The sequence below is a fragment of the Schistocerca nitens genome, chromosome 8, assembly GCF_023898315.1.
Source record: "Schistocerca nitens isolate TAMUIC-IGC-003100 chromosome 8, iqSchNite1.1, whole genome shotgun sequence".
Classification (NCBI taxonomy): domain Eukaryota; kingdom Metazoa; phylum Arthropoda; class Insecta; order Orthoptera; family Acrididae; genus Schistocerca; species Schistocerca nitens.
Window position 1 is genome coordinate 541,461,844 of NC_064621.1, and position 12,921 is coordinate 541,474,764.

Below are 12,921 nucleotides of genomic sequence, written 5' to 3' on the forward strand. Positions count from 1 at the left end.
CAAACTCTCTGTGCTTACTTTTCAAATCCCACTGGTTCTGTGTTTTCAACGTGATACTTTAAACCTTGGGCCCTCTTGATTTGCCTCTATTTTGTATTTAATTTCATTAATTGTTCTGTTTTCTGATACATTCCGAAGGTACCAGGAGGTCTTAGTTATTTTTACTTACTGAATTCCTCCACAAAAGGTCTTTCACTGTGAATTGTGCTTTGACCTTTAATAAAGTCTATCAGTATTCCTGGTAACTTTATTAATGAACGTTATCTCAAAATTCTTTTTTTGTGGTAGATGGCATATTCTATTCTGTTCCAGGTCATGATGCTTTGTTCTGTCCAGTATCACTCGATCTTTCGATTAGAAACGATATGGGTGGATGGACATGGGAAATCCTAAGCAGTCATGAAAAGAACTTGTGAACAGGGAAAAAGCTAAAGGTCTATTCACATTGGATGTTATTTCACAGCAGTATGGGAAATTAATAGAAAAAGCTTTTTGAATTTTACTTTGGCCGTTAATAAACTTTACTATCATTGCTAAATCTTTATTTCGGTTACTCTATTCCGACATTTTGTATCCCAGTTGGTATACTGGTCTAAGTGAAGTGACGTTGTGTGGATGTTCGGACTACCGCTATGGTGAATGTTGCGTTCCCTCTTGTTCCTTTTTACGTTAAGTGTGAATCGACGTTTAAAAGCCTAATTCCTAAAACGAAAAAGAAGAATGTTTCTGTCTAGTGTACCGCAATACACAAATCAACATAAGAGGAGTTGTCGATAACATCCTGCTATCTGATCAATAATATTTTACTGGACTTGGTGATACAAGGAATTTCATACATACACAGATCCGGGTAATTCTCAGCGTGAAATAATGTCGAACTCTTAACTTTTTTTGTAAAACTTCTCTCAAAATACACAATACCCGTAACTCTTTCAGCAGTCAATAAATAAATAAATAAATAAATTTATTGTTGTCACATTATGAGATACAAGAGGTCGATCGTGTAGAATCGATCAATTGATCGACCTTGTGTCGTTGCAAAGCAGTTCAGAAGGCAGAGCAAACTATACTTATGCGATATAAGACCTCAGTTTCTCGTAGAATCGTTTCCGCGCTGTGTTTGGATTTGAGCGCTAGCTTTATTAACCTGCAATTTTTCAAAATAGTAGAACAAACGCTTCTTGAAAAATAGTTTGTAACTGTTTTTTATCCCTTACTTCGTATGTTTAAGATTTTTCTCTAATAAGTACACGAAGCGCCAAAACTTCAAATCTCTCGGCGGTGTTGCACTACAAGTAAAGAAAAGGACGCTGCTCCCAGAATTCCTATCAGTCGCAGTCGAGATCGTGTAGGAATATGGCGGAGGAGTTCAAACTGGGAGACTTAGTGTGGTGAGCGAAAATTGTTCGAACATAGTGATATTAGGAATGATTTAGTGTTTGAAATTGAAATATGTGCTGTGTTTATAACGTGGAATCTTATTCCAGGGCAAAAATGAAGGGGTTTTCTCCATGGCCTGGACGGGTGAGTGTTTTTGTTTACGCTTACGCTAGTGAGAAACCGTTAGGGCGTAAGCCTTCGGCTGATGTGCCTTGCGAACTTTTTAGGCATTTTGCAGGTAGCGAAAACCCTTGGAAAATCATTTGTTGGTGCGCCGCAAGATAAGTCAGCCTCTTAATCAGAGAGCACCCTCTTGCAAGTTACTGGATGCCACATTCGCTGCTGATCAAGCCTTATGTGTTGTTGCTTGTTTACATTTTTAACCGAGGAATTGTGCTGCTATCAGAAGAATGTGCCAGATACTTTAAACTGCAAGCTGTAAAGTGATTTTAAACTGGGTGCAAAATACTTGCGAGAAGCATAATGACTGTGTTTTTGTTATGTTTACATTCACATACAACGTTTTATACGGTTCGACTTCCGACAGATCTTGGATTCCTCCACTAGAACATCAATAATTGCATCAAATTATTTGTTTCCATACAACCGATTGACCCGCACCTCTCGGAGTAGAACTGATAGTTTTTTCTTAGATTTAGACTAGAATGGCAAGTTTATACATTGTTTCTCCAGGGGAAAAGTCAACTCATTGGTTGTCTTCTTGTGTGCAGGAAGAACTATGCACCGATTTTAACAATAAATGTAAGCTGTGATGTGAGCTGAAATATGCTTGTTCCGTCAGAAGTGTCTTTACTGTTTGCTGATAGTTCCTGCTTCGAATACATAAAATATAGTCCATATTTGGCATTTATGTAAAATGAGATAGTGTGCAGTAAACATTTTAAATTTAAAGATCGGTGGGATGATTTCATTCTTATGTAATTCTACTTTGAATTATGCATGACAGATGATCAATCTCTAGAACAGACTAATTGCATTTCCTAATGGCTGGTGCTAGTTGCACTTAATATAAACTGCTTTGTCATATAAATGGAATTCCCTTGTTTTGAATTACCATCAACATGCAATTGCATAGGTGCTGACCTTTCTTTTGTGTCCTCTTAATAACTGGGGGTATTTCTTCATGGCAGTAATCTGTACTACAATTTACTGTCACGTTAACATCATCAATTGTGCATAATTATAATCATAGTGTGAATTATGTGGTGTGTTACTGTTCTGTAGTCACTGAGTTGATTTCATAACTGTATATCAGAACTTACACACCATTGTTAACAAATAAATAAATATTTGAAGGTAACAGCAGATATTGACGCAAACACAATCCTAGCTTGCGTGGTAATTCTGATGGCAGGCTACTTGTTGTCATGCTGCTCTCTTAAGTTCTGACCATTCACACTGCAAAGACCTGTGGATTTTCTATTCATTGAGTGGTTATGGTGTAATAGAGAAACTTGTGTACAAGATGAAGGGTACCCCATTCATTATTTGGTTTCGGTAGAGCTTTGTATTGCTCCCTACTCTCTCTCTCTCTCTCTCTCTCTCTCTCTCTCTCTCTCTCTCTCTCGGGGGAGTGGCAAAATGATTCATGTATGTAGTTATTGGAACATTGTCTTTAAATTATTTTTTTTAGTCCTCATTTTTGTCTACAATAGGCTATACCCCAGTTTTCTTCTTTTTTTTAAAAAAAGATGTGTTACCTCAGAAATATGGTAGGGTGAGGCTAATTACAACACAAATCAACAAAAAGTCTGCTGTAAATACATATGTAACTATTGATTAATACTGAGTAATAAATTCTATTTTTTTCCTTTATCAAGAAACTTTGAATGGGAAGAACATGTAAACAGGTTTGGGGGTAACAAGTGTAAGAGAATTCCGCGGAATCCCAAACTGAGGCAGCACTGAAAGACAAAATGTATAACATTCATTAAGGAAATTCTCTGAAGCACACTGTAGCTTATGACACATCATACAACAAATTCCATGGACTGATAGTGAAGAAGACAGGTTGCCAAACTATTTACCAACTCTGAACAAAGGACTATTTTTAAATTGTGTTGTTAAGTGTCTCATGAAGTTCAGATACAATATTTTGATGATATGGAAGGTATGCTTTCTGGAATCCCATTGTGTATTGTCGATCTATGATGAGATTGACATTATCAAATAGAGTGGAAAATCACATGATTTAATGATGTACAAAGTGCCAAGAAAAGATACATAGTGTGCAGTGTTTATGACCTGTGGACCTGTTATTCATAACTTGCTGCCTCCCTTTCATACAGAGATAACCATATTTAGTAGTTTTGGATAGGAAATATTCCAAAAGATCTCTGGTGTGCAGTACATTGAGGAAACAAATATCGACACGGCAAAGAAAATATTTTTTGGGATGTTCTGGAAGGAGATAGAAGAACTGAACCACAGTTCTGTAGTACATGATGCTCTGGATGAAAAGAAAATGAAGGTAATGAAAATGAGATGAATTAAGGAGTCCACGAAAGAGTTTAGAATGAAAAGAAAAAAAAGAGAGAAAATGCTGATATCTTAGCAGTAGTTATGAAGGAGATTTTATTTCCTTTATCAATACCATGTATTGTTTTTGTTTAAAGTATACATTCTGAAAGACTACATGGTGTACAACAACATGGAACACTTTAGTTTTCCTCATTCTTTTTTTTTATCCTGTGTCTTCAGTGTAATAGAAATAAAAAGTCTAGAGTGAGTTGTTGCTTGAATTAATGGGTCGACAGAAGCGTCCGATCCCACGCGTCGACTTTGACCCGTGACGTAAGGGTGTTGTCGTGTGTGACGTCATGACGGCACGGAGTTTGGTTTGAGTGTGGCTGTCTCCAGTTCTGTTTTATCTTATTTTATTTACTTTTCTGATCTGTTCGTTCTATCTCGTGAGATTTTTTTAAAATTTAAAAACACTTATTACTTACTTTAATTATCTGTTTCCTCCAATTTCTGTTTTAGTTTATTATATTTATCTTTCTGATCTGTTCGTTCTATCCCGTGAGATTTTTTTTTTTAAAAAGACAAAAAACACTAATCGGCTACTGAAGCATCTTTATCTTCTATGGGTTGCAGTGGTTACGACCCCTGGGGAGGTGGGTGGGTATTCATGCATGGCTGTCTTCACTTACACGTCGTAGCTACGCAAGGCGTCTAAATTTGTTTATATTTAGTTTGCCCCCCCACCCAAAACACCCCATTTCCCGCGCTTGTCCCGTTAGTGTCATTAGGCTTCTTGTGGAAAGTGTGTGTGTTTGTTTTTGTTTCCGTCACATTTGTGACATCATGGGTCAAAGCAGACGGGTGGGATCGGACGCTTCCGTATTTCCGAATTAATCTTGCCTCACATAATATTTTGCCCATTGGCTCAGAGTTTCATAAGATATGGAGGAGTTATTTCTAGTTTGCTAGCTCTTTGCACATATTACATAAAATAGACGTGATTAATCTCATCTTAAAACAAGTGTTGTGCACACTTGTCTCGAAAGGTGAAGTTGATCAATCTCACTCAAATGAAGCCATCAGAAGATCAAAGCAAATTTCAGAGCGATTTAGAAAAGATGTCTGTATGTTGCAAAAACTGGCAATTAACCCTAAATAATGAAAAGTGAGAGGTCATCCGTATGAGTGCTAAAAGGAATCTGTTAAACTTCAGTTACATGATAAATCAGTCAAATGTAAAAGCCATAAATTCAACTAAGTATCTAGGGCTTACAATTACAAACAACTTAAATTGGAAAAAAACCACACGAAAATGTTGTGGTGAAGGTGAACAAACGACTGTGTTTAACTGGCAGAACAGTTAGAAGATATAACGGATCTACTAAAGAGACTCCCGACACTACAATTTTGGAGTACTGCTGTGTGGTTTGGGACACTTACCAAATAGGATTAATGCAGTATATTGAGAAAGTACAAAGAAGAGTAGCACATTTTGTATTATCGAGAAATAGGGGAGGGTCTCACGGACATGATACCGTATTTGGGGTGGACATCACTAAAACAAAGGCAGTTTTCATTGCGGCTGAATCTAGTCGTAAGATTTCAGTCACAAAGTTTCTCCTTCGAATGCGAAAATATTTTGTTTACGCCAACCTACAAAGGGAGAAACAATCATCATAATAAAATAAGGGAAATCAGAACTCAAACGGAAAGATATGGGTGTTCATTTTTTCCACGCACTGTTTTAGAGTGGAATAATAGATAATTATTGTGTGGGGGCTTCAATGAACCCTCTGCCAGACCTTTAAGTGTGTTGTACTGAGTATCCATGTAGATATTAACTCTGCTATTTTTACGGTCTCAATCAGTGTACCACTGATAAAATGCAAAACATTATTGGTGTGTGATCTGTTATTTCATCTATGGCCATTGTTATTAAATCTCTCTCAGTAAATCAGTTTCGCAGTAGAATGTATTCATATTCTTGCCAGTGCAGTCAGTGACCTGTGAAATGACCAGAGTTAAGTCAGGAACATACGGGATACCCCCACCCCGCCTACCCCCAAAGATCCATGTGGGAAGGTTGTGCAGTACTTGGCATGATAGCCAGTCGATGTGGGGGTTGTCAGACACTGACATAATGGCAGCCCCTGACTATGCAGAGAATGCACTATTGTAGTCACGTTGTTTCCTCCCTGTGCATGCTAATGAATAGGTGCCTATTTGTTTGGGGAGTGGTCAGGGGTTCTGAGACTCCATGCAGTGACTGTCAAACCAGGTGGCCATTACTCTGGCTGAATGGCATATATGGGGAGGACGCTTGACCAGAGTAAGTGGTAGCATGGAGGCTATGTTGCACAGTCAAGAGACCTGACCCCCAGGGGGCTCACTGCTTTTTGGTGGGTTCGTGCTTGGCTACCACAGGGTTCCAGCCTTTGCAGCATTTTTTCCATTCTGTGCTGCATGTCTGTCCTCTTACTATTCTTTTTCCCCCCTCCCTTGGGGAACATGTCTGGGATGTTTTGGGAATGTGTTCTGCATTTTCAGTAGCTGATATCAGAATACTCTCTCAACTGTTTTTCGTTCCATTTTTTTCTTTCTTCATTCTCCTTCTCCTATCCTTCCTCTGCTTCGGTGTTTGAACGTGCTCTTTTTCTCTTTCTCCCTGTGCCCTCCTGAAGACCAGCCCTTGCATCTGACGCTTAACAGGTGACTGGGTAACGAGTCATTCACAGCCCCGCACGTGCCCCCTGGTGCAGGCCAAGCCCAGGTAGGGGCAATTGCCTGAGCGGTCCCTCTGTCGGGTGTTCAGGAGGTGTATACAATCACGTAAGACGGGTGTGGCCCCATCTGAGGGGGGGGGGGGCTAATTGGAAGCAGCACGCCAGAGGAGACGCTGACTGTTATGGGGGATTATCTTGCAATGAGCCAGTCATCTTCTTCACAGTCAATGTCTACCAAACATAAATGGAATGAAGCTCAGAATTCAAATACCCTCCTAGCTGCACCATGGTTCCTTGTGGTTTCATGTACCAAAGATGGTCAATCCTTTGCAACTGTAAATCTGTTTATTATTCAGAAAGGTGTCGATGCAATTGCCAGACCTGTGAAATCCTGCTCTTGTTTACGCATTGGCTGAAGGTTGAAGGAAAAGTGCCTCACCCAGTCCCTTGCAAGTTGTTGGCTAGTTGCGAACCCTGCATTCTTCCATCTGGCCTTTACAGTACTGTTCTTGCTTACATCTCATTCCACAAAGGACATGGCCACACAGACATGCGATCTCAAATTCAGCACTGTGGTTGTAAAATCTTTAGCCTCACATGGCGAAGTTACCTGCTACACAACCGGCAGGGCGGGCAGGACATAAGGAATATTCCTGCAACAACTTCCTATTTCCTTCCAGCCAACAAACATCTGAGTCTTCCTTCTCCAGTCGGGAGTCAAATAAAGGCAAACTGTCTTCTCCTTGGCTGACTCGGAGATCCTCTTCGACGTGGTGTCACGTAGTATCCTCGTCCATGTCGCCGGTGCACACCACCAATTGTTTTTCTGCCCTGGATGCTGCAGACCGACAAAACGAGAATGCCAGCGTCTCTGTAGATCTCGTGGAGTAGGATCCTCCAGCCTCCATAGGATGACACTCCGCAGCTGTCGAGGCAACACCCCTTCATTTTTCCCTCCTACCCATTCCCTCCTCTCTCCTCCAATGGAAAGTTCGAAGCCTTCGATCCAACAAAGAGGACTTATGGCTGCTTTTGGAATCACAGTGTCCCTTGTTCTCCGCCTCCAGGAGAAAAAATTGCATCCTCACGACCAATTTTGAGTTCTCACATTTCTTCCTGGTCCGTTTTGACACCCTCCCACCCCACCCCCCGAGGATGGCATTCCATCATGTGGGGAGTCATGCTGCTCATACGGGATGACATTCATAGTCAACCCATCTCCCTGACTACCTGCCTTCAAGCTGTTGCACTCCGCATTTTCCTTCCTCACTTGACCTCCTCTCTGCACTGTTTACATCCCTCCATCATTCTATGCCACAAGGGCAGAATTTCCTGCAGTTTATTGGGCAGCTTTATCGCCCCTTTCAGCTGCTTGGTGACATTAATGTGCACCATCTCCCAGAACCTGTCCACAAGGTGCACTCTTGTCTTACCTTCACAATCAACTTGACCTCATCTGCCTTAACACGGGAGCACCCACTTTCCTTTCAGACTCCACGCACACTTATTCCCAGTTGGACCTCTCCTCCTGCACTTCTCAGTTTGCTGCCCATCGCCTCTAGTGATCTGTTCTCTCTAACACGTTCTCCAGCGACCATTTTCCGCATGCTATCCATATGCTGACTCCTAACCCATCTACATGCACACCGAAGCGGCAGCTTTCTCAGGCCAAATGGAGGCTTTACTCATCCCTGGCGACTTTCGCTGAACAACATTTCTCCAGTTACAATGACCAGGTGGAGTATCTTGCAAACATTATCCTTTCCACCACAGAAAAAAGGTAGCTGGATTTCATATACTAGTTCTTCTAACAGTTCCACTCCCTCATCTCTCATGTGGGTGCCAACCTCCAATGGCTCTCTGAGACCAAGGTCCATTCCCCAATTTTCAGCCTGGCAGTAGCAAACAATGTCACAGTGCACCCTATTGCTGTCTCCAACACCTTGGCCACTATTTTGTGGAGATTTTGAGCTGCATCCACTATTGTCCTGCCTTCCTTCATCAGGAAAAAGTGCAGAAGGCTTGGGTGACACTGTTCTCAGAATCATCAGTCCTACAATGCCACCTTTACTATGAGGGAGCTAGATCATGGCCTCAATTCATACCAATACTCTGCCCCAGGGCCAGATGATGTTCACATCCAGATGTTGCAGAACGTTTCTCATGCGAGCAAGCACTTTCTCCTTCATACGTACAATCGCATCTGGGCAGAGGGCATGTTTCCCAGATGCTGGCATGAAGCCACTGTCATACCCATACCTGAGCCCGGTAAGGAGAAACGCGTTCCTTCTAGCTACCACTCCATTTTTTTCACCAGCTGTGTTTGCAAGGTTATGGAACGTATGATTCAGGCCCAGCTGGTGTGGTGGCTCGAGTCTCGCAATTTAATAACCTCTGCATAGTGTGGATTCCGAGCGCGCCTTTCTGCAGTTGACCATCACGTCACTTTGTTTACCTATGTTATTAATAATTTTCTGTGAAACTATCTCACTCTGGCCGTGTTTTTCGATTTGGAGAAAGCCTGTGACACGTGCTGGAGGACTGGTATCTTCCATACTCTCTACATGTGGGGCTTCCGTGGCTGCATGCCCTGTTGCCTTCAGGCGTTTTTAAAAGACCCAGTTTTCAAGGTAAGTGTGTGTGCTGCTTTGTCAGACACCTTTATCCAGGAAAACAGTGTGCCTCAGGGTTCCATCCTGAGCGTCGACCTCTTAGCTATCGCCATTAATCCTATAATTGCCTGTACCGCACCGGGCATCTCCAGCTTCCTTTTTCAATTACGATTTTGCGATCTGTTGGAGTTCTGCTTGGACTTGTCTTCTTGAGTGGCGTCTTCAGTGTAGTCTTGATCGTCTTTACTCATGGAGCATTGACAATGACTTTAATTTTTCAGCTGGTTAAACCGTTTGTGTGAATTTCTGGTAGAGCAGTGGTTTCTTCCACCAACTTTACATCTTGGGCCCGTTGTATTAAATTAGTTGAAACTACGAAAATCCTGGACTCATGCTTGACAGGAAACTTTCTTGGTCCTCCCATGTGTCTTACCTGGCAGCCCCCTGCATGTGGTCCCTCATTGTCTTGCATGTCCTCATTGGTTGTAGCGGTTCCTCCTACTTTTATTTTTGTTCGTTTGTTGTCCTCGGTGTCAACGTGTTCATTGCTGAACAGGGTGGAGAATGGGGTTTGTAATTGGGACAATGACTACTGTAAATGATGTAGCCGACAAACACACAGTTGCGTTTCAGTGTCTTTTACTTTATTATGTTCACAACCCTCCAATAATACACAATTATATATGGCCAGTGCACTATTGTTCTAACTTCCAATAAGCCTCATTGATAGTTAGCAGGCGAACCATCCACATACTGCACTGCTACAATAGATTTCTTGTTGAGCATCTAAGAGCAGTAAAAAACCTAACCACAAAGTTCACGGTTCTTGGAGAATAATCAGGTACGTATGGAGCAGGCGCTGTCCTTGTTTTTACACACGGCCGAATTGTTCAACACTTATTACACTGTTAAGTTGAAGCATTGTTGTTGTTCTAACTAGCGCAAGTTATGCGTCTGAAACTCGGCTGTGGACTGACTGTCTTTTGACCAAAATCGGACCCTTATATATCATCACAATAAGAGGTACTGAAACTACATATTGTTTGAAGTTAACATTTACAGAAATTACAATTAAAACTTAACTCATTAATTTAACTGGATACATCGAAAAACTGGTTCTTTTTAACAGTTTCTTTTACTACGAGGGTTAAACCGAATTATTAACATGTATAGTTATGTAAACAATACTTTGACAAAATTGTTAATTACGTTGGAATTAATAAAGGGCTGGCTTTGCTTACATGTTTTTGAATAGAGGTAAATAGATTCTTTAAGATTACTAGTATTTCATCTTCCAAGTGCTTATAATTAGTACAGGATTTATATTTATTTATACGTCAACGATAGAATTTAAGTTATGAAACAATTACTGATTTCACTCTATACTGAAAGATACTAACTACGAATAGTCAAAATAAATTAGAAAATCAGTTGCCTACCTAAATCAAGCTCAAAATCATATCTGGTGTTATGTACTTTAAAACTGAGGTCCAACCTTTCTCATTTTTGAAAATGCAGATTATGTTAATAGTAATTACTCAAAAATGAAATAAACGAATTTAAAGACGCAGATGGCAAAACAAGAGGGAATTAAAATTATCCCTGCTCTTGCTTCGTCACGTGATATTTCCTGGGGAGCAGATTGAACCTGCCTCCTCTGTTTGTACCAGTCCCTTGCCTGTTTCACTTGTGCACCTGCACGTCCATCCCTCTTATGCCACCTTCATACTATCCACCATTGTGGCATCTGTTTTGCCACTGGCACCTTTTACACGAGCCTGGTTGAAAGTCTGTATGGAAAAAGCTGCCGAACTACCGCTGTCCTACTGCCGTGACTTTCTGCTCAGCAGATAGGCATGCAGTTTGTCTGCCATGAGTTGGCACCCATCGTATGCTTCCTCATTCGATGACTCCTTTGATCGCCAGTATTGGATGTGTCCATCTTCTCTGTTACCTCCTGGAATTCTCGTTCAGCTCTTGCTCCAGCAGCTTAACTTCACACTCCCTGCCACTTTCCTGATGGGTGTGAACACTTCACCACCTTGGCTTCATACGGCGACCCGTGTTCCCCTTGGCCTTCATTCGCTTCCTAAGGATAGTACTCCACCCTCACTCTATCACCGTAAGTTTCACAACCCTCGCACTGAACATTGTGATAATACCTTTGTGTACACTGATGGCTCTCGGACTGACCGTGGCGCCGGGTGTGCTTTTGTCATTGTCACCGAAGTTTTTCAGTATCTGCTTCCAGAACACTACTTATTATTTATAGCAGAGCTCTCCGCCCTGTATCAGGCCATGGAGTACATCCGGCGACATAGGCTTTTCAATTGCGTCTTCTGTTCCAACTCTCTCTGTGCACCTCAAAGCCTCTGGTGATGCACATCATCATCCCTTAGCGCAACGGGTGCATGAAAGCTGTCACTTGCTCCCTCTTGATGGAGCCACTGTGATGTTTGTGTGTGTTGGTCAAGTCAGTCTGACATGAAATGAAGCTCCTAATGCTGCTGCCAAGGCTGCAGGCCTCGTACCTCGGCCCACCGTTCCCTCCGATGTCTCTGCATTGCCGTCTGTCAGCAGGAGGTGTCACTTCGGCATCACCACTGGTCCTCCCTTCATGGCAACAAGCTCCGGGGAATTAAGACTCTCCCAGTGGCTTGAACGACCTCCTCTTGGCCCTCTTGCTGTGAGGAGATCGTTTTAGCTGTGTTGCATGTTGGGCTCAGTCTTTTTAGCTATCGCCATTTGTTAAGTTGTGCTCCCCCATCACCGTGTACTCATTGCCCTCAACCTTTGACGGTCTGCCATTTCCTGATGGAATGCCCTTTTTTTAACCACTTAAGTTCTCATTTGTGTTTGCCATTTGAGTTACCGACCGGTTTAGCAAACGACGCGTTGGCTGTTGACTGCATTGTACTTTTTATCCATCGCAGCAGTATGGCGAAGGACATTAATCTTTAGTTCAGGACCTCTGTTTCTCAAGGGTTTAATTTATAGACCATTCTTCTCATCCCTATATTTAGCTAGCTTTCCTTCTGTCAATTGAGCCTATATTTACGTGCCTTTGTGTTCTACAGTTATGACACGGACGTGTGTGGCCCTAGTTGTTTTACGACCTGAGTCATCAGCTTGTGACCATTACCAAACTCTGGCAGTCTCTTCAGACATCCTTGAGTGCTTCAGTGTAGTTCATTATGACTCCAAGAAGTTTTCTTCCTTCACCACTCCGTGGGAGAAAAGCAAAAACAAGTAAACCACAAAAACCTACTCCCCTCTGTTCCTGGTTTGTGACTTTACTATAAATGATCCTGTCTATCTATTGTAAACAATATCAAAAATGTTTCTGGTGAAATCTGTTAATCTGAACTGAACATTGTACCCAATCCTCTTGCAAGAAACTTGATTACATAACTGTTAACTGAGCCATAAGAGCCCATACATGGTATGGGGTTAAATTTTCACCACAACTTAATGCTGCATGCACATGAGGAATTACATTAAACTTTGGAGAAGCAAGTGACCCACTTCATATCAAGCCCCACTAGACAGTAAGGTTGACACTGAAGCATCTGGCCTCACTTCTGAGACGGATTTGCTTCCTGAGCAATTTAAAATCATGGTCTACAGCTGTGATGTGAAGCCATATTTCCCTCTCCCATAATGTGATGCTGTATTCATCAATGCTTTGGGCATGTGTCTTCTGTTGTACGAAAAGCCCAATT

The 12,921-nt window shown here is 41.7% G+C and overlaps 1 protein-coding gene across 1 annotated transcript in view; it reads left to right on the forward strand.

Moving 5' to 3' along the window:
* Window positions 1–1,104: 1,104 nt before the first annotated feature.
* Window positions 1,105–12,921, forward strand: part of LOC126199066 (putative oxidoreductase GLYR1 homolog) — a 292,423-nt gene continuing 280,606 nt past the window's right edge. The window contains exons 1-2 of the mRNA XM_049935779.1: window positions 1,105–1,391; window positions 1,488–1,524. Coding sequence (XP_049791736.1) covers window positions 1,357–1,391; window positions 1,488–1,524 — 72 coding nt within the window. The 5' untranslated portion in view covers window positions 1,105–1,356. The remainder of the gene's footprint in view (window positions 1,392–1,487; window positions 1,525–12,921) is intronic.